At 59.2% G+C, this 21,018-nt stretch overlaps 5 protein-coding genes across 5 annotated transcripts; all 5 read left to right on the top strand.

The window, feature by feature from the left end:
* Positions 1-850: 850 nt before the first annotated feature.
* On the top strand, positions 851-1,174 carry JKF63_01688 (uncharacterized protein; the record flags this gene model as incomplete). The annotated part of the gene is made up of 1 exon (XM_067897734.1): positions 851-1,174. One exon carries the CDS (start codon positions 851-853, stop codon positions 1,172-1,174), a length of 324 nt encoding a protein of 107 aa, XP_067753891.1.
* A 2,213-nt stretch (positions 1,175-3,387) lies between these two features.
* Positions 3,388-6,414, top strand: JKF63_01689 (uncharacterized protein; the record flags this gene model as incomplete). Its single annotated transcript, XM_067897735.1, has 1 exon — positions 3,388-6,414. The coding sequence occupies one exon, from the start codon at positions 3,388-3,390 to the stop codon at positions 6,412-6,414; it is 3,027 nt and encodes a 1,008-aa protein (XP_067753892.1).
* A 2,180-nt stretch (positions 6,415-8,594) lies between these two features.
* On the top strand, positions 8,595-9,542 carry JKF63_01690 (uncharacterized protein; the record flags this gene model as incomplete). The annotated part of the gene is made up of 1 exon (XM_067897736.1): positions 8,595-9,542. The coding sequence occupies one exon, from the start codon at positions 8,595-8,597 to the stop codon at positions 9,540-9,542; it is 948 nt and encodes a 315-aa protein (XP_067753893.1).
* Positions 9,543-9,827: 285 nt separating this feature from the next.
* JKF63_01691 (uncharacterized protein) lies at positions 9,828-9,989 on the top strand (the record flags this gene model as incomplete). The annotated part of the gene is made up of 1 exon (XM_067897737.1): positions 9,828-9,989. One exon carries the CDS (start codon positions 9,828-9,830, stop codon positions 9,987-9,989), a length of 162 nt encoding a protein of 53 aa, XP_067753894.1.
* A 7,567-nt stretch (positions 9,990-17,556) lies between these two features.
* On the top strand, positions 17,557-19,497 carry JKF63_01692 (uncharacterized protein; the record flags this gene model as incomplete). Its single annotated transcript, XM_067897738.1, has 1 exon — positions 17,557-19,497. One exon carries the CDS (start codon positions 17,557-17,559, stop codon positions 19,495-19,497), a length of 1,941 nt encoding a protein of 646 aa, XP_067753895.1.
* Positions 19,498-21,018: the final 1,521 nt, after the last annotated feature.

A 21,018-nucleotide genomic window follows, 5' to 3' on the forward strand; every position in this document is an offset into this window, starting at 1 on the left:
CCATAGATGCGTTCCCACGTATATGCGCACGCACACACACACACACACACACATACACACACAGCGCTCGATGACAAGATCATAACTTAGTGCCCGGATTCTGCGCCGTATACGCCTCGGCCAAAGATTCTCCCCAGGCCTGCGGTATGATACGAGTCACTGCCCATCCCCCACCATCCCCCTCCCCCTCCCCCACCCCCCTTAGCTCGTCGATATGCGTGCCATCTCTTGAAGAAACGATACAGGAGCACAGAGTTGTGATGGTCCATCGTCTTTACTTTTTCTTTCTATCCATTCCGCCCCTAATTTTCTCTCGTCACCCTTGCCTCGATATTGGTGTCTCTTCGCACCCATGCTTGTTCATTCCTTGACGCGCCATTTGTTACTCACGGGCATCAGCCCCCTTGGCTTGTGTGAAGAGAGAGAGTTGTTGGTACATGTGCGCTCGTATGCGGAGCTAGTTGGTTGACCTTTGCTTCTTTGGTTTCCCAAGGCGCGCTTCTCACCACTTTGTATTACACGGGATAGCACATACGCACACACATACATACATACATTCACACACACAGGGACTTGACTGATATATCTGTTCTCTACAAGGGCAAGAGAGGCCGAAGTCCACTACTGCTCTCTTTTTTTTCCAAGTTTTGCTCAGTAAAAAAAATTGTCAGAGGATTTAATCACGTGGGTGTGAGCAGACGCTGAGATACACGCACGCACATAAACGTTTTATCATCAGATTGGAGGAAGGGCTTTCAGAGCCTCGCTGCAACAGGCAAACGGCCCCCCCCTCCCCCTCCCCCTCCCCCTCTCCCCCTTCCCCGCCAGCGGTGAGAAAATAAAAAAAAACATGGGCCAATCGAACGGTGCGGCGGTCGCTAAGGACACCATCACGGCTGAACAATTTCTCAAGTACCAAGAGGCGCGTCATCGTATTGTGCACCGCGCTTTCGTGAAGTGCGTCGTGCCATCCTCGAAGGGCAAGGATGACGGGTACGAACTCACACAGGAGGAGCGCATGTGCGTAGAAGAGTTCGCCATTCTCTACGCTGGCTACGCCAAGAAGGAGTTCCTGCACTTCAACAGCCTCTATGAGCAATACCAACGCGACCAGTATGAGAGGATGCGATTGGAAATGATGCAGCAGCAGTCCCGTAAAGATATCCAGCATTAGTGTGCCCAACACTGCGCATTCGAGATGCGGGTGAGGGGGTGGTGGTGGTAAGGGGTGGGGGAACTCACGGTTTCGGGGTGGCCGGGGTCACCCCCCCCCCCCCCCCATGCATGGGGGGGGGGGCTCGTCATTTGGTTTGTAGTGTCGTCTTTTTTTTTTTTTGAGAGCGCATAGCTTGGCGCAGAGAGACCGTCACTCCCTCGCCAATGATTCACATCGACGGACGCAGATACGTTATGCAGTGGACGGTGGCATATCATCTCCCTTGTCGCCTCATTGGCAGCCGCAAGGAAAAAAAATGTCCTTTTTTTTCCTGACCGACGGTGTTTTTTTGTGTGTGTTGTGTTTGGTCAGCTTGTGTTTGCCATCACCGTCGAGGCTTTCTCGCTGGCCTCCGCTTCCTTTTTTGTGTTCTTCTTCTGTTGTACGCAGCGGTGCTGTGAAGAAGAGAGGGCGCGATCACATCCTAAGAGCAAAAGCAAACAAAGCCAGGGCGGTATCAGAACGCTGGAGGGAGAGTTGCCGACGTGGCAATACATGAAGCATGGCGACGCAGTGTGCGTGTGCTGGGCCTTGAATTATAGTACGCACGCCGATGCGTACAATGGTGGGCGGGCGGGGGGGGGAGAAGAGAAAGAGGGCGCGCTTTGTGTCACAGACTATTCAGTATGGTCTCTCTCCCCCCTTTTTCTGGGGGGTTGGCGTACTTTTGCGCACCCAGAGTCGGGATTGAAATACAGCGGGAGCGGCCTCCCTCTTTCCCTCCCTCTCTCGCGTATGTCGCACAACTGGCCGGCAAACCTTTCCTGTCAGTGAAACGTCTTCTGACACCTGAAATGACGGTGTGTGTGTGTGGGGGGGGGTGGGAGTGGTGCGCGCGTGTGTGCGCGGCCTCTAGTTTTGCTTTTTTCCTCTAATTCTCATCAACTCTCTCTATTAATGCCCCGTTGCTTCGCCCTCTCCTCCACTTTTGCGCTCTTTTTCCTCCGCGTTGTGCATGCGGGAAATGCACGTCGCCGTACACGACGGCGGCCCCCCCCCCCCCCCCAATCCTGGCCTCATCTTCGAGTTAGGCGCAAGAGCGCACTGTGAATCACTTCATCACGTGGTAGCGCACGCTCACAGCGCACACACGCCGAGGAGAGACCGTCTCAGTGTTTTGTACTGCTCTACAATTTTGTCGTATGCGGGGTTCGAACACGTTTCTCCTTGAAAAAAAATATTTCATCGTTGTTTTATTCTTCTTTCGACCCTTTCCGTTTGCCTTTTGGATCACTGCTCCTCTACATCGCCACACGCCATTTATATACATACATATATATATTTCTCCGCTTCACAGAAGAGGAAAACTTTGGAATTCGCTTTTTTTCCTGTGACGAGAGTCGTACATCATATTGATCAAAAAAGGTGACGCGGGGCTCCATTTATTCTGAAGGCGCGCTTTGCCACACACTCTCATGCTAGCCCGAGACGCTCCCAGTGCACAGTACATACCAAAAAGCCCATCATCACGCACCCCTTCTCGTTCGCCTTCGGATCCTAATAGCGACTTCTTGTTCTCAAACGTGCACCTATTTGACAGGGAAAAGAAAAGAGAGGTGCCAACGTAGAACCATCTGAATACAAAAGACAGCCGTTCTAATTCTCCTCCCCTCTCCTCCCCTCTCCTCCCCTAACACATAGATAGGTCTACAGGTGCGCGTACACTTGCACGCACGCACACGAAGCATTTAGCTTCTCTGTATTCCTCTTTTTTTTTTTGGGAGGGCGAGTGGCTATAAAGCGAAGACATTCTGTATCTGTTGAGCATCATACTTTATTTTTCAGTGGAGTGTCGCAGAGAAATCATTGTGCATGTGTGCTCCCCCCTCTCCCCCCCTCTCGCCTACACAAACACACTCAAACACACATATATTTCTCTTCTTTCCTTCTGCCTGTCTGTATGTTACGATAGATTTTTTTGTGCCGTGCCAATTGGATCTTTTTTTTTCCGTACGAGCGCGCGATTTTCTCAGCTCCTTCTTTTTTCCCAGCCCTTACTCCCTGCTGCTGCTGCTGCTGCTCACACGTTTGTGTCGCTGCGTACATGTATACGGTGGGATGACGGGTGTGAGGCGCCATACGACGGATAAAAAAAGAGAGAGTTGAATGCAAATAGAATAGATTTTCTGGCCGGTGCACCTCTCCTTATTCAGCGGATAAGACTTCCACACATGCGTGTCAAGATCGACGACGAGAATTCGTCGGTGGCCGTAACGCTGCTGCCCTCGGCACAAGTGGGGCCTCTGACCAGCTCCCAGCCTCACACATACACCGGCACCACCGAGGTGACAACTAGCGTCAACGATGCGCTAGGCAAGACTGCCGACAGCTCTTGTGCCGGGAGCGGTCCATCTTCGATGGCAACAACAACTACGACCAATGCAGTTTTTTACTACAGCTCCGCGCGGCTGCCGACGCCGCCACCACTGCATCGGCGGTCGTCTTCACCAGTGCTGGTGCAGCAGCCTCAGATCGAGGATTCGCAGGCACCCGGGGCTGTGCTTAACATTCCTGTGCCCTGCGAGTCTGACAGCAATGAGGAGCCTCTTTTTCAGCATCTCCCCCCCGCAACGCCGAGGGCCCCCCTTCTGCGGCGCACGCACGTTGCTTCACTGCCGTTGGCTACACCTCAGGCCTCGCAGCTGGGGCCTCCATGGGGTGCTGTGGGTGCGACGCCGCCGTCAGCCTACCTTACTGGTGGCGGAACCGCTCCGTACACGCCCCTTGCTAGTTCATCTACCCCGACTGCCGCGACCACAGAAACATTGCACACTCCAGCGGGTCAGGGCTTAGTCATTGGCCTAGACACCTTCGATCGTTTCCCGGCGGCATCCACCAAGGCGCACGGCCCTGCGTCAGCTGCGAACGGTCCACGCATGCACAGAGGTTACTCGGGCAATGGTAGCGACGCGATAGGAGCGTCGAGGGCTGTGGGTCGTAACAGTGGTTGCCGAGATCTGCAACAGTCTTCGTTTATGACGGGGCCCGCCAGCCTTGAGGCTTCGTATGCGTCGTCGATGCGGAGTGGGCCACAGGGCCAGTGGGCACGGTCGTCAGGTGAGGAGAGCAGGAGCGGCCATGCCGCTCCTTCTTCACCTGCGACGCCTGCCAACTTTGGCGACACCGTTCTCGTCGCTGAGCCGCCGACACCAGCAAAGCAGCGTCGCACGATCCACAGGGGGGGAGTGGGTGGGAGGGCTATTCTTCCAACCGGGGGCATCAGCGCCGATGGTCGACTGTCCTCCTGCACTGCCGCCAGCACTGGAGCCCAAGCTCCAGGTGTTTTTGCTACAGCCTCCACCGGCGCCGTGGCGGGAGGTGGTGCGTCGCCAAAGCCTTCGCGGCGCGTTGCTGTGCCACTTCGAGGGCTCGGTCACAATCCGACGGCAAACAACACATGCGCGTCGGCTTCACGTGCAGCTTCGTCGGCCGTCGGCACTGCTCCTCTTCCATCGTCCTTCAAGTTCCATCGCCACGAGGGCAGCCGGAAGCGCTCCGCAGACGTTTTGTCTCAATTCAGCGCACTGGACCTCGACGATACCCCTGCAACGCCTTTCGTGCAGACGGGAGCCGGTCGCTTGACCAGCGTTACTCACAACGGCAACGTTTACAACGCCTTTCCGTCGCAGCCGTCACCGTCAAAGAGTCTCCACCGCGGTGCCGACGGCGGAATCGGCGCTGTTTCTCCTCTTATCATAGAGTACGCCACGCCTGTAACCCTTTCTCAGCAGATTGGTGGCTCAAACACCTTCTCGCAGATGCTATTGCACGCGTCGCAGGACGTCCTTGAGATGTCGCAGGCGGATACGGAGTCTTCCAACTTCTTGGCACGGCGTATCCTGAACGAGTACAACGAAGTGCGGCTCCTCGGCAGCGGTTCTTTCGGCACAGTGTCCTTGTTCAAGGAGATAAGTTCAGGCGAGTACGTCGCCGTGAAGGTGTCACCGCCGCTTCGGGTGCCGGAGATGGAGCGGCGCTACCGCCGAGAACGGTCCGTGATGGGCATGGTGCGGGGGCTGCCGCACGTTGTGCAGCTTTCTGCCGCCTGGGAGGAGGGTCGGGTGCCGCGCATGTATCTGCAGCTGGAGTACTGTCCGGGCGGCTCCGTCGCGTCTGTCGCAACCGAAAAGCAGAGGAGAAATGAACCCTGGATGGAGACGGAGGTGAAAGTGTTTCTAGCCCATACGTGCATCGCCCTTGATGCACTCCACCGCGCCAACATTGCGCACGTAGACTTCAAGCCAGACAACATCCTTATCGACAGGGACGGCGCGTATAAGCTTTCTGATTTCGGCTGCAGTGTGTTGCTTGACGAGAGAGGCCGACCCCGGCCAGAGACGCGGAACGGCTACGGCTCTCCAGCACAAGGCCAACGGGCTGGCAGGGGCGAAGGATTTGCGCATGCGAACCCGAACGGCGGCTCTGCTCTCCACACAGGTGCCGGTGCTGGCGTACTGGGCTCTGCTCCAGACTTCAACAGCTGGGGCGAAGGTAATGAGCTCAGCACGGTAAGTGTTGACGAAGGCGACTGCAGGTACTTGTGTGCAGACATGCTAAATGAGAAGCAGCACTTCAAGGCTGGTGATATGTTTTCCCTGGGGATGTCGCTATTCGAGATAATGTCGGGCCAACCTCTTCCCCGCAACGGTGATCAGTTCCTAGCGATCCGCCGCCGTGTGCCGGTGGAGATGCTGCAGCGTCGCGGATATTCAGCCGAGTTGGTAGAGCTTGTTGTGGCGTTGCTGCGCAGCGATCCACAGCAGCGACCCACTGCACGACAAGTTCTACAGTACCTCCGTCCTTCTTCCAAGGACCTCCAGTTGCTATCGAGCACCTCGGCGATGCAGCGGTGGACGGAGAGCGCAGAAAGCTTTTGTCGTCTGCAGGAGGAGCAACAGCAGGACCCGTTCTTGCTGAGTGGCACCACCGCTACCACTGCGGACTCACTGCGGTGTGTGAGTGCGCTCATGGAGGCATCCGTGTGGCTCCTGACAACAACTCAGAAGGATGTCCATCGGCTCGTTTCGACGGAGAAGACATTGGGGCGAGAAGAGAGGGATGATGAACAGCACAGTCAGTCACCCCCGCACCAACAGCGCCCGATGGTGCAGCTCCCCAGCGAGCCGAGACTCGATGAGCTGCCCATGTCACCGGTTCCACGTGGTGAGACGTGTACACCGACGGCACTGAACTACTAGTCTCCACAGGTGTTGCCTCTGCAATGCGATGTGGTGCACTTCCTCCTCACTCAGCTCTTTGCTTCTGGTGTTCTCGTGCAGCCCGCCCTTGTAGAAACATACATCTGTATCTCTTTCTTTCTTTCTGTGTGTGTGTGTGTGTGTGTGCTTTACCACAGCGGCGCCTTTCAAAGTGTCCCTCACGGTTGCTCTTGCATGTGTTCTTATTTTCATGATTGCTGATGGTGGTAAAAGGAAAGGGGGAGGGTGGGGGGTTCGGATGGAGATGAGTCGAGGACACAAGTAAAGGCTCACATTCCCATACACACACCCACACACAGGTCGACCGACACGCTCTCCCCTTCGAATGTTTTCTACATCATTTTCGCTTTTTAAAAGTTTCTCTTGGCATCATAGATCGTTGGAACACGCAGAGGTTTTTCTCTCTCGTTCCCCCCCGCGAAAAAAAAAAGGAGCTACCACCACACGTTCACACAACTCCTTCCCCATCCGTGGGCGTTCAATCGCTGAATTTTTTTTCCACCTTTCTGGAATCTTGATGGCGTGAGGTTGGGAGGTTGTGCACACCTGAGCGCCCGGTGATCAGCAGGTGCGCTACTCACGCTGTGAAGAGGCCGAGCAACTCGCTACCCCCTTGCCCACCCTGAATCGTCTCTGGTGGTGACAGACGCGAACGCTTGCGGTGGAAGGAGCGCAGAGCGATGTATCCCCCTCCACCTCGGCGATCTCACGCCTGGGTGGTGTCTCGTTGGAACGACCTGGGGCGTTGAATACGTCTATACAGTCGCGATGATGGGTGCAGTGTCAAAATGATTCAAGCGTATCTCACCCTGTCCACACTACCTACGGCTGGAAAGCGCGTGATACAGGAGCCGTGCTCAAGCGACTGCATGGACATTACTGTAGTGCGCGTGTAGCACTATGCGTAGCACCACGCGAGTGGTGTGGGTCATAAGTGGGGAGTGTACAGTGTTGTCACTCACACATCATATAGCGCATCAGAGCAGAGCCGATGGTGGCGACACTTTTTTTTTGGGGTTGTTGTTGTTGTATTGCTTTTGTGTTCTACATTATTCTTGTTTTGTTGTTGGTGGCTTCGCCACCCCCTTTTCCCTCGCATCATACCCAGACACCTACGTGCAGTGTTGTGCTTGCCCCGCTTCGTCTTTATCCCCTCACCCGTTTACCTCATCTCTCTCTCTTCCCCCTCACCATCTCTCTTTGTCCGCCCGCCGCACGATGCCATTTTGTCCGGTGCTAATGGAGGTCGCCGGGTGCCTGGACGATGAAATCGTGCGCGATGTAACGCAGTGACTGCGTCGCTACCGCCACCGATACCAGCCGCTTCTGCAGTGACTGCGTCGCTACCGCCACCGCTGCTGCAGGCCCGCTGCTCACTGCTCCGAAGAGTGCGGTGTGTGCCAACAAGATCCACCTTCTCGTCGGGCGCTTTTATCCGCCTCAGCGGGTGCGCGCGCAACCCCGGAATCGCGGCGACTGCACCACTGGCGTGTGGTGTCGACCGCGCTGCTTGGCTCGCCCTCGGGTGCTGCCTCCCAGCCGTGCTGGACTGATGTCCCAGCGACGACGACACTCGGTGGAGCCACCCCCACTACCGACTGCCACGATCGAGCCGTGCGGCGTCTGGAGGACTTCATGGGGTTCCATTTCCTGCCGATCGCCATGAGGCACAACAGCCCCCCCTCCCCTCCCCTCCTCCAGCCCACCGGTGGCGGTGCCTGCATCGGCTAACACCTTTGTACTGCGACACTACGTGAAGGGGAGGAGGGGGGGAGAGCCGCACATGCTCGTTCCTGCTAACGGACTCCTCCTGCACTTCTGCGAGTGTCTCCACGGTCACCGTCGCGGCAGCGGCCATCGTTGACTCGCGGGCAGCGCCGCTCAGCGCGTATTCCGCGGACTTGGGCTGCATCGGTGCGACCCTGCGGTGGATCATTTTCACTCACTGCTATGTCGACGGCGCGTCTGGGCTGACCAAACTGCTCGGGCGCTTCTGGGCTGCCCGTGTCGTCCCCGGAATTCCTCTCACGCCTGCCGGCACAGCGGAGGACGTGCAACTCAGCCCTCGCCTGCGACTCTGAACTGTGCGCGTGCCAGCCCTCTCGCCGGAGCGTCTACTCGTTGAGATGTGCCTCTCCGAGGTGCGTGCGGGCCTTTGCATGGGTGTGCCCTGGAGCACCGGTGCGGCGCCCCGCTGGGACCTGCTTCAGTGGTCTCTCTGTCCCCGCGAGACAACAGGCGGACCTGTGCCGCCGTTTGCCTTTATCAACAGCAGTGGTGGCGACCGCGATGCAGCCCTGGTGCACACTCACGGTGTGCTCAAGAGGTACGTGCTCGATGCTTACTTTGCGCCGCTGCGCGCTGTTGGCAGCGGGCCGAGAGGGAAAAGCGGTGGTGCGGCCAAGACGACTCGCACCGACGCGGCTACGATGAGCAAAGAGAGAGAGAGAGAGGCGACGGGAGTGGTGGCTGACTGCGACGCTCTGCCGCGAGTCGTGCTGCTCCCCGCACACGGCGGGTACCGCAACGTGACGAGTCAGCCGGATCTCTACTGGGCGGCGCATCTCGGCGACCTCACGCGTATGAGGCACTCCCGCACGGTTATTGGCACACTCGCCACGACGACAGAGGCGTTCGCCAAGGACAGCCGGCGTTTGCCACCGCTGCCGCACCCGCCGTCCTTCGACGCGAGTCGCGTGGCACATCTGCGCCAGCTACTTGCGCTACTGCAGTCTGAGCACCGGGCAGCGTGCGCGACAGAGTTTCCTGCTGATATGCAGCAAGCGCTGCGGTACACCTTCGACCCTGCCGTCGCACGCGGTGACTCGTGGAGTACACCTCGCCAGCAGCTCGCTTCCTTCTCGTCCTACGTAAGCCTCGTCGACGTGCGCAGTGCCACCGACTACCACGCGCTGCACCTCTGCGGCGCCGTTAGTGTGCCGATGAGTTTCCCGGGCGCGGCATACGGTGCGTCGAAAGCAGAGTTGCGGCTGCCATGTGCGACAGAGGAACAGCGTGCTGAGGTCTTGCAACGTCTCTCAGCGCTGTCCCCAGAGAGTCGTGTACATGTCCTGACTCTGGCCGACTTGCCATGCCCCTCGGAATAACCGGTGGAACACTCGGGGTAGGGCGGGTCGGCGATTGTGACGAAGCTGCCGTGGCGAGAGCTGCAATGCGACCCGCCTACCAGTGTGCCCGCTGATGTGCTCCTTCGCCACACCCTGCACTGGATACAACGCGGCGACGCACTCTCTCACTTGATGTCGTACGAGCGCCTCGCTGCAGTCGAACTGGCCGATACGCGCGTCGTGTGAGACGTGCGCACGCCGTACGAGTTGAAAAACGGCTCGCATCCGCACAGCGCTCATGTCGGGCTGGCGGCATTGTGCGCCATGGCAGTCGGAGACGCCGCTGCGGCATCGCCGTCGCTGTCGCAGTGGCGCTATAATTGGTCCCCAGGGCTGGCGGCCGCGTACATGGATAGGATACACACAGCCTGGCGCTCCTCGCAGGACTCTCTGCCGTGCGGCAGGCCTTCTCTCTCCCCGATGTGACGGTCTACTGCGCTGGTGGGTACCGGTGGCTGATCGCCTTGTCGCTCTTGCAGCGTGCAATGGAGGCCTCCACGACCCCGGCGTGGCGCATGCTGCGCATGTTCAGCGTCTCGGGTGGCGCCTTGCAAATCATGATGCAGCGGCCAGACCTGTGGCAGGACAAGGACCGCTCTATTGATTGTATTAGCCGACCCAGGTAAGACAGAGAGAGATATATGTGAGAACGAGACGGACAAAGAGAAAACGACAAGAGAATACGTGCGCCGTCTTCTCCACTCCCTTCGTGTCCCGGCGAAGCAGACCTTTTCGATAGGCCGCCTCTCCGCGTCACTCCTCCCGCCTCTCTCTCCCCTCATGTTCTCTCTTTTCGCTCTTGACGAATGATGCGAAGTCGTGGAAGACACCGGCGCGTCTCAAACTGCAATGGAGTGTAAGTGGGGGAAACGAGGTGGGGGGCGGGCGGTTGCGGGTGGCGATGGGGACGGGGGGGGGCACCGGAGAGGAGCGAGGCTCGTCTGTCTATCAGGGCTGACGTAAGGTGTCACCCCCTCGATTTCGGTATCTGAGTACGTGCGTGCGATTCCTGGCGTGTGCGTCTGCGCCTGATTTTATGCGCGCATGACGCCCTTTAGAGCGAGCCTGTCCACAACAGAGCAGCGCGTCGTCCTCGCGTGTTCTACGTCTCCCTTTTCTCGTCACGCAACGCGGTGAAGCGCTGCGTGATGTCTATGACTTCCCCCCCTCACTGTCTCCCTTGAATGTCCGCGTGTCTGTGCGCGGTATGGCAATCCGCTTGCACAACGGCGTGGGCGCCTCTTGTTCAAGTCGTTTATCTCCCACCTTTTTCTCCTCGAGGAGGAGGAGGACATAGTGAATGGGATACGCAGTGCAGGTATCGCTTGTGTGTGTGTGTGCTTCTTTGTCTCGTCTCCCGCCGCTGTCGTCAATATGGATTCTCCTGTTGTTGTCTGTGGTCGATGAGCGGTGTGCAGCCGGCATGTGGGCGATGGGATTGACGGGTTAAGGTTGCTGCTGCTGCTGTGTGAGATGGGCGGTATTGTCGCTCTAGGGGCACCCGCGGCGGTGTCCCTCCACTGCTCCCGCCGCGCCCGCCTCAGCCCGGCCCGGCCCACGCCTCCCCATGAGGCGTCACAGAAGTGCTCCCCACGACAACGTCAATGGGAGGAAAGCGCAACGGGCAGAGCCCGCCGATACGCCCTGCACCGTTTGCCTGGTTCTCGTGCCTTGTGCCTGTCTCCTCGCTGCCGCGGCGATGTCCTTCCCCATCTCCCCCCATCCGCCGGCTTGCTCTGCTCGTTTGCCTCTCACGCGTGTGTGTCCGTCAATGCTGTGCCCTCTCTCGTTGCGCATCTCTCGCAGCCACACGTGTTTCTCTCCACTTCTCTGTCCTTCCCTCTTTCTACGCCTGCTGACACCTGTGATGCCCCCCTCTCCCCCCTCCCCACTCCCCATCCCCCACTCCTCAAAACATAAAACGAACACGCACACATGCACAACCACGTCAATGCGTATGCACATGGCAACAAACATATCCCCTCACCAAGCATCGACACTCTTCCGCTTTCCCGACGTCCCCTGCGTCTCCCTCTCCTCCCCATTTCTCTCCCCTCGGATCACCTTCACCGCCACCTCACCCATCTCAGGCTCTGTACGGTCACGTTGAGTGAAAAAATGAAGTGGGGAATCAGCCCTGTCCTCTATGCCATCGTGCAGGCCATCGCATTTCTGGTTGTGCTGATTGGCACCCCGCTAGCGATGTTTCACGCAAGACCTAACGGAGATTCCCCCCATTATTGCATCACACTTTGGGGCGGAAAATGTGATTGCCGTACTCGCACCTACGACGTCAAGATCGCTGACCTAAAGCTGAGCTGTCCCCGCCGTTTTCACCGCTTCCGTGCGGCTGAGGCATTTGCAATCATATCCATCTTCGTGTACGGCGCGGCGGCAGCCTGTGGCGTCATCAGGCTGTTCTGCTGCTCTGGCCTGCGTTGGGCTTGCCTGGTGCTGAACATAATCGGCATTGTCACTGCGTGCATCACCTGGGCGATCATCGCTGAGGCCTTTCACCGGGGCGAAAACAAGGATTGCACAAAGTTCGAGGATGACTTCGATCTCGGTGCCGGTTTCGCTCTCTTCGTGGTGGCCTGGTGCCTGGATATGGTCAACATTGTGGTCTTAATGCTCCCGTGCTAGGCTAGGGAGTGGCGTAGTAAGGGGGGGGAGGGTGCAGGCCCGTAATAGTAGGACCAGGTCGAGGGAGAGAGAGTGTGGAGGATACCACGGGAAGTCGGGGGGCGAGCCGGGTGGCGGCGCGGGTCTCATGATAGCAGGGAGTGGAGAGGGCTGGAGAGCTGCGGATGCTCACATGCGCCTCTTTCCGGCCCCTCTCCTACCCCATCACTGCCCTCTCGTGCCAGCGTGCGCTGCGGTTCTCCTGCACATCTCGAGGGCCACCCTCGCTCTCTCTTCCTCTTTTAATAACACTCCTTTTCTCTCCCCTGCTACGTTATTAGTGACTGTCCGTTTGTGTTTTGTTTTGTTTCTCCCTTTTCCCGTGTTGCCGTCGTTGGGCTCATGCGATGACCGCCTCTTTTTTATTTCGAGGGGGTGTAAAATCGCACCTGGCAGAGAATATCGAGTATTCTGCACACCGCCCGTCTCTCTGGCTGTTCCGTCCGCTTGTCCTCGCAGTGCGTGTATGTGTGTCCCCCTTTGTGCTCTCTTCATGTTCTTGCGTCCCCCCTCCCCTCCAATAGTACAGCCACGTGCGCCTTTGAAGTGTCAGGAGCACACCGTGACGCCAGCAGCAGCTTCCCTGTTCCCCCCCGCCCCCCTTCCCCAACTCGCCTCCACCTGAAATCCTCCTTCCATCCGCACGCCCGGCTTGCAGGCCGGCAAACCAACGGTGAATGAGATGGGGGCGGGGCAAGGGAGGAGTGTCCGGCATGGCGACGGGAAGCCAGTGACGAGTAGGAACGCAGGCCACTGGTGCGCCCGGGACGAGGGCGAGAGGCGTAGGGCCCCACCCTGCATCGGTCACAGGTGTCCGCCCCCCTCTCGCACGCTGTGTTGGCGGCGGTGCGTTTTCCTGACACTTGGCATGCACACACCACAGCTCTCTCGACTGGTAAGAAGTGGGTGGGGTGGGTGGAGGTAGATTGGAGAGCAACAGGCGCAGGGGGAGGAAGTGAGCTGATCGCGCTGGGCAGTGAGTGAGCAAGCGTATAAGCAGCGGTTTCCAAGAGAGTGCGGGGGATAGGGCGGTGCCAGGGCTTGCGATGAGCGCGCACACGGACATGGATGAGGAGAGTCGATCGATGCTCCCCCCTTCCCTATTTTTGATTTTCTTCCGTTCGCATGGCACGGGGGACGTCACCCGTACGAGGAGTGCGCATACGTCGCACACCGCAGGGTCGGACCGCTTCATTTTACGGCACGATCTTCGCATTTATTCCCACCCCCCTCCTTCCTCCCCTCCCCTTATTTTGGTTTACTCCTCTCCGAAACGTGTTCTACGCTCCCCTATTATTATGAGGGACAACATCCTTTTCCTTCTTTCTTTCTTATTTGATCCATCGACGCCCACCTTCTGTACAAGAGAATGATGTTGTGGAGTGCGACTGAAGGGAGGAGAGAGGGGGAGGAAGGGAGGGGGCACGCAGCCTGTTGGCCAGTTCCCCCTCGCTCCTCCTCTTCCCTCCTTCTGTGCACGTATCAACGTTCGTCTGTCTGTGCTGTCGGATTTGTGCCTTTCGTCGTTGCTATTATTCTCCGGGATGCCCCCCCCCTCTTCTTCCCTCTCCCCCTCCCGATTCTCCGTCTCCCACCACCTGGGTGGCTTCTCCTGTGCGATGTGTCCCTTTTCCCTCTGCCCAACTCTCCGGCTCCCTCTTCGTCTTCACCGTGCCTGCCTGTCTCGTCGACGCCCCTTCTCTGCCCTTTTCCCTCCTCTCCCTCCTCCGCGTGTTTGTCTGATGGAGTGAGGTGGACTCTCGTCGTGGGTGTTTTTGTGTCCAGCTCCCCACCCCCCTTTACGTGTGCGTGCGTGCGTGCATTCGCTAGGGAAATGGACCACAGCCTTGTCTCCGCGGATGTGCGGGGGAGCTGGCGCTGCCGCCAAGAGAGCGCTGCCACCGAAAAGGGACGGGGGGGGGCAGACAGAGAGAGAGAGAGCACCCGAGCATGACTTGAGGCACACCGTTATTGACGAGGGAGTAGGGCCATCGAAGCGCACGACGACTGTGAATCGAAAAGGGGGAGCGCGAGTGGGTGTGCGCGGAATTGCCGCCTACCACCCAATCCTCGCCTTCGCCCCCCCCCCCTTCCCCCCTACCCCGCCTCTCTCTTTTCTTCCCTTTCAAAAATACTTTACACGCGCTTTTGTTTATCTTCATTGGTGTCATGCGTGCGATCACACACGAGCGAAGAGACACGAGGTGAAATTCTGTAAAAAGTCACTAGAGGGGTGGCCGCACCGAGAGAGGTGCAGATGGCGAAAAGTAACTCGCACGCGCATTGTCTGGGAGGGGAAAAACAAAACGACATCTGCTGGCACTCTGCCAGGAAGCAGTGCATCACCAGCAACGGGGGGTGGGGTGAGGTGCCACACCCGCTCGAGCTCAGTCTGGTGCCAGCCAGCAACGGGGACGAGCACACCCGCAGAAACGTGCAAGGAAAAAGGCGCGTGCGCAGGAGAAAGCAGTGGCGAGGCGGTGCCGCTGCACACCAGTCTCTTTTTTTCTTTCTCTACGCCCCCGCCTTCTACCCCTCCCCCTCACCACTGCTGCCTCATTCTACGTTGATCCTCTCATTTCCCAGCTCCTCCCTTCAGCCCCCCTCTCCTTCCCCCTCCCCCATATCGATCCCTGGCACACACACCCACACCCCTACACCCCCACACACACCCCACACTCACGTATCCCCCCCCCTCCCGTGTGTGTGCCATCGAAAATGTGCTGCCGTCCCTGCCGCGTAGGCATTGTCTTCTACGGCATTTTGCAGGTCTTCGCCTTCCTCTGCATCCTTGTGGGCACCCCAGTCGACCAGTTCCGTGTGCAGAACACGGATCTGCTCAGTGACACGCCCTGCCTGACGTTGTGGGGCTGGAAGAGCAGATGCAACTCTGCGGAGTGGGATGTCCTGACAAAGAACTGGTGGGCGGGCTGCCCAGCGCGCCTGACACGCTTCCGCGCGGCGGAGGCGCTGGCGATTGCTGCCGTCCTCACCAGCGGCGTGGCGTGTCTTTTCGGTCTTGTGATGCTCTGCTGCTGCCGCTGCCTGCGCTGGCTGTGCCTGCTGCTGAGCATCATCGGCACCGGCTGCGCCTTTGCTGTCGCCGCGCTCATGATGGACGCTTTCTACAACAACCGTGAGGAGGGGCTCCAGATGTACAACATGTCCTGCAGCGCGCTCCGCGAGAAAGGCTCCGTCATCGTGTATCCGACCACGGCGGGTATCGCTGGGATGCTCACGAATTACAAGTTGGGTGCCGGCTTCGTCCTGTACGCTGTCGGCGGGGGCCTCTCCCTCATCAACATCGTCTTTGTGATACTGCCATGCTGAAAAAAAAGGGGGGGAGGTACTCCCCTGCGCTTCCGTGTGTTGTTTTTGTGTGTGTTGGTCTTTTGTTTTCATCTGTGTACTCGGTGGAGAGGCGCGTTCGCCTGATTGGCTGGGGAGAGGTGGTGTGTGGTGGGGTGTGCGGGCAGGGGTGGGGTGGGGAGGGGGGTGCTCGCAGACCAGCCGAGAGGAAAGCTGCGGAGCGGGTGTGTGGGCGCAGCGGGGGGGATGATGGGCAAGAGGAGGAGGGCACGCCGCTGAGTGCGATCGTGGACGGCTGTATCGCAGCAGAGCAAGGAAACGAAGCGGCCGCGGCTGCGCAAACCCGCCTGGCGGATCCCACACGCGATATGCGAGTGGGTGAATATCTCGCCTCTCCTTTCTTGCATTCGCGTGGGATTCCGCACAGCTCAGCGCCACTCCCCTTCCCTCCCATCCCTCCCCTCCCTCCTCCCCCCCCCTTCTGCTACTCTGCTCTTTGCCCGCATGCCGGTTCGCGATGCGTGTGGGCAGAGTGCCGCGCCCCTCAGTCGCCAGGTCAGTTCCACATAACACCTCTTGAGTGCGGCCTTTGTTGCTCTTTTTCTTTGATTGATTGTCCCACTGTCCTCCTTCGTGCCAGGCCCTCTGCGAGCTGCTCACGTACCCGTAGATGTCGCGCGTAGTGTACCATAGCGCACATCAGTTGTCACATATTCCTTCCGAGGCCTCCCCTCCTCCCCCAGTTCCCTTGGTGCCATTCTATTGTTTTTGTTTCTTTGCTCGTTTGTTTGCCGTTGCTGGATGGCGCACCCGTCCACCGCCACCCACCCACCCACCCAAGGCCGAGCCGCCGCTCTCTTCGTGTCGCGGTTCGCCCTTTACATCATCCTTTTTTTTCTTGTTGCGCCATCTGTTCTGGCCTCCTACGTTTTCTGCGGTCTCTTCTCAGCGTTGTGATCGCCGCTGTGCCATCTTCGACGTGTTCTCATCACTGCTCCAATGCCACTCTGCATGTCCGTGCAGGACAGGTGCTGTGCACCCCTCTCGTGTGGGCCCCTCTCTACGGCGCCCTCCTTCCTCCTCCCCTCCTCGCGTTCACGGCGCGGTGAACCTCCACCTCCCTTCCCCTTGCTCACCTGTCGCGTGCTGCCAGGGATTGAGACTTGATGTGTTGTGTGGACGTCGGGCGTAGGGGCTGGGGGAAGATACGGATGTGTGTGTGTGTGTCTGTGTGTGAGGAGGGGGAAGGGGGCCGGCGGGAGCGTCCCCGGCGCAGGCTGTCGATGGCCCCTCTGTCGTCTAACAGCTGTCTTGTGTGTTACTGCTGCCTCGCTCAGCATCCCCCCCCCTCAGCCGCGCGCGCCCGACCCACCGTCGCCGTTTTTGTGCGTTTCTCCGCTCAGTGCTTGGCTCTGTTTTTCTTTTCTCTGTGCGCGGTGCCTTCACGCCCAATCCGCTGCGGCGTTGTCGATGTCTTTCCGACCCCCTCGCTGCTCTCTCACGCGACGCTGCGAAATGGGATGCCCCACTTCCCCTGTCTCTCTCTTTTCGTCTGTTGTTGTATGGGAGTGAGGGCGGGTGGTGGTGGTGGTGGCGGCGCAGCGCTGTGCTACCGACACAACACGGGGGGAGGGGGGTGCGAAAGAAGGTTTTACGCCGGAAGCGGCGGTGAGAAGACACCCATTTTAGACTCTCTTGTCGTATTCGGCTTGTGCTGCGTGCGTGTGCGTGCACCTGGTCGTCGTCGTGGCCTCACCCCCCCCTCCCTGCAGCATAGTTGTAGGTCCGAGGAGGTAGTGCAGCGCTCTCTTTGTTTCTCTCTCTCACCGGCACGCCGGCCCCCCACGCTTGAGCGCCACCGTCTCCTCGTCTCTTTCCCTCCACCCTTTGTTAACTCCCAGTCTTCATCTTTTTGTATCTGGAAGGTCCGGAACTGCGTGTGTGGCGAGGGCAGGCGTTTGTGCTTCAGGCGTCAGTATTGCAGCCCGAATACCACGTAGCCATGCTGGGCCAGCCAACGCGTCGCTGGCCGTTGGCGGCGGCGGTCTCCTCCGTACGAAGCGCCGCTGCTGCCACCTCATCGGGCGGCGTGTCGCGCAAAGTGGCTTCGTCGGCCGTGAAGCGGTCCACCTTTGCTCAGCCGGGGCTGGATGGAATGCGTGTCGCTGCGTACGCGCCTGTTGAACCAGGTGCCCCGTCCTCGCAGTGCCGGCTGCCCGTGGCCCATGGCCGTGTCGTCGCGCAGCTGTCCTCTCTTGTGTTTGCAGTCGACTTCATGGACATTTCACCACCCTCTCCTGTGTCGCTAGGGTCGCGTATCTACGTTGCCTACGAGCACGATGGCGTGGCCGCGCCGTCGCAGCCTGGCGATGAGGGCGTGGATGGTGCGCGGAGAAGCGGCCTCTTGATGGGCGGCGTCGTTGTGTGGGTGAATCCGAACGGCACATTAGGCGTCCTTTTGGACATTGGCAAAGTGGACCTGGCTGTCCCACCGGAGAAGATAGCGGTGGTGGAGGGCGTGTGCAAGTTCCTGAGCCACCCTCAGTACCTGCAGGTTGTGGAGTGGCTGCGCTCCGCGGGGCTCTCGGAGGGCGACAGGGTTGAGGGCACCGCGTGCATTTTATACCACAGCGGCTGGCGCGCAGAGCGTCTCTACCTGCTGGAAGCCTCCGACATCGACCGCATGACGCACCTGTCCCAGAGCGCCCGCATGTCGCTCATGGAGAAGGCGGAGTGGCAGCGTGATCACCACCGTCAGATGCGCAGCATCTACAAAGAGCGCGTAAAGGAGCGGGATCGGCGGTACATGTCGGCCAAGTACGCTGGCATCCTCTCCGCTAGCGTCGCCTTCTGCGGTGCCTTCTCGCTGTTTGGGTGGAACTACAAGAATTACCTGACGCACCAGCGCTCCTACCAGATGCGCTTTGCTGTGAAGACGCTTTGCAAGAAGGTGCCACCAGAAACACCAGCCGCGACGGCTGTGAGAGCATCGGCGTCATCTTCTGCGGCACCGACGTCAGCCGACACGGCCACGTCATCGTCGTCGACCAGCAACTCGGCGAGCTCTGCGTCGGAGCACATTAGCCGGGTTTCTGAGAAGCGCTGGATTCGGCAGGTGTTTCACCGGCTGGACACAGCGCACCCTCGTATTGTGGTTCTCACTGGGTGCCTTGGGTGTGGCAAGAGTGCGCTGTGCCGCGCTGCGATCCGCGAGGAGGACATGCTCGGCGTTTTTGTGGATGTGGGCAACACGGAGGATCCACTGCGTAGCGTGATCAAGGCGCTTGGTGTGCCGCACGTCGAGGCCTGTGGCGATCCACTCGACTTCATCTCGGAGGCATGTTACAAGGTCAAGTCTGTGATGAACGGCAAGACGCCCGTGATTGTGCTAAAGCTGCGCGCGGGCAGCAGCCTGTCGCACGTGTACAACGAGGCGATGACGCTGGCGTGTGATCGCCGCATGTGCCACATTGTGGTGGAGCTGCCACTCGAGTCACTGACCATGACCAGTACGTCGCTGCCCCGGTTGGACTTCTACACGGTCCCCCACTTCAGCCGTTCGCAGGCGTACGAGTACGTTCGGCATCGCGTCGACGCTCTCGATATGGAGGTGTTTCTGGACATTGTGGGTACGAACAGCAACGACCTGGACGAGCTGCTTGCCGCTGCCCATCAGCGTCGCGTATCGCCGGCGGAGTACGCGAACCAGCAACTTCTCAAGGCCATGCGTCAGCTGCAGGCGGCGTGGGGCGATGACGCTCAGCTCAAGACGGCTGTAAAGCACTTGGCGCAACTGCCATACGATGAGGGTCAGCACGAGGGCCTCGACGACAGCAGTTTCAACCACCCATCCCTGCGCGATGTTATCTTGTACAACCCTGTGCAGGATGTTTGGCTCTTTAAGAGCCAAGTGCTGCACACCGCCGCCTCTTGCTTGCTATGAGGTGGGTCCATACAGCGAGGGTGGAGTGAGCACTGGGGCAGGCAACTGCGCGCGCGCGTGTGTGTGTATGTGTTGGCCTTTTCACTTCTTCTTGCCTTTTCTTCCGCCAACACCACATCTTGTGTTTTGGATTCCAGCGATGGTGCGTATTCTTCTCCCATAACACCGCTCTCGGCCTCCCCCCGCGTTTCTTTTTGCGGATCAAAAACAAACACGGACCCCCTCTCTGTGCGCCTTCCCGCTTGGCTCTCCCTCCATCCTCCCCTAGGCGTGGAGCCGGCTAACTCGGTCACTGAATTCTTCACCTGTGTGTGCGCTCGCACACGGACGGCAGGCCGGCACGGCTGGTCGCCCTCGCGTGGTTGTGTGCGTTTGGGTGTTCGATGCAGTGAGATCACTGCACTGTCGCGGCGAGGGCGCACGCGCATCGACACTGAGGCGGTGCTCCGACGATTCTCTCTTCTGTGGCAGCTGAGAGGTCTGCCAACACGCGCGCATCTGACAAACGTGCGCGTTGGCGGAGAGGTACGTTGTGCCGTGTGGGGCCGGGCTGCTTCCATCTGTATCTGTATCTGCACTCTCCGCTCTCGTTCTCCAGTGCACAAGGAGCACTGCTCCGACGACACAGCGCTCCAATGCGGTACGGACCGTTTCAATTGAGCTCGAGCTTCCGCCGTGTCTGCTTAGCGGCGAGCCGCGCTGCCTCTGCGCACTGCGACGGCTCTGGATTCTCCGTTGGTATCGCTCTCCCTGGAGCACCGACGCCGACGGCACGATTGCATCCGCCTGTGTGCGCCTTGCCGGAACCGCCCTTGTCGGCACCACCGCTGCCGCCGCTGCGAGGCGCACTTGAGCGAGGCACGGTGGTAAAGGCTTTTTTCGAGAACAGCGCGAGCGCCGCTGTTGCCCCGATCGCGGGCGGCACGATAGACGCCAAAGTTGCGGGCACCGTGTACGCCGTTCACCTGCAGCACCTCTTTCTGTCACCGATCATCGAGGTCGGCTCTCGCGTCTACGTTGAGCAGGGCAGGGACGAGGAGTACGCCGGCGTCGTGGTGGGTGGCATCGTGGTCCGCGTTAACGGCAACGGGACGTGCGGAGTTCTGCTCGACAACAACAGCTTCGATATGGCTGTTCCCGCGGGGATGGTCGTCCTATGCGAAGGCCGAGCCAAGTTTGTGAATAACGCCGAGTACCGCGAGATTGTAGAGTGGCTGCGCAAGGCCGGTGTGTCACGACGGGCACACGAGGAGAGCATTGCGTGTGTCCTTTTCCAGCGCGGCTGGCGCGTCGATAGGCTTTACTTACTGAAGGCCTCCGACGTGCACTGCCTGACGCACATGCCCAAAGCTGTGCGCATGTGTGTGCTGGACCGATCTGAGTGGCAGCGAGACCACCATCGCCAGATGCGGCAGCTGTTGAAGGAGCGGGTCAAGGAGCGGGACTTGCGCTACAGGCTCACCAAGTACAGCGGCGTGGTGAGCGCGTCCATGGCGCTTCTCGGCATCGCTTTTGCATTTG

The sequence above is a fragment of the Porcisia hertigi genome, chromosome 34 (assembly GCF_017918235.1).
Source record: "Porcisia hertigi strain C119 chromosome 34, whole genome shotgun sequence".
Taxonomy (NCBI): Eukaryota; Euglenozoa; class Kinetoplastea; order Trypanosomatida; family Trypanosomatidae; genus Porcisia; species Porcisia hertigi.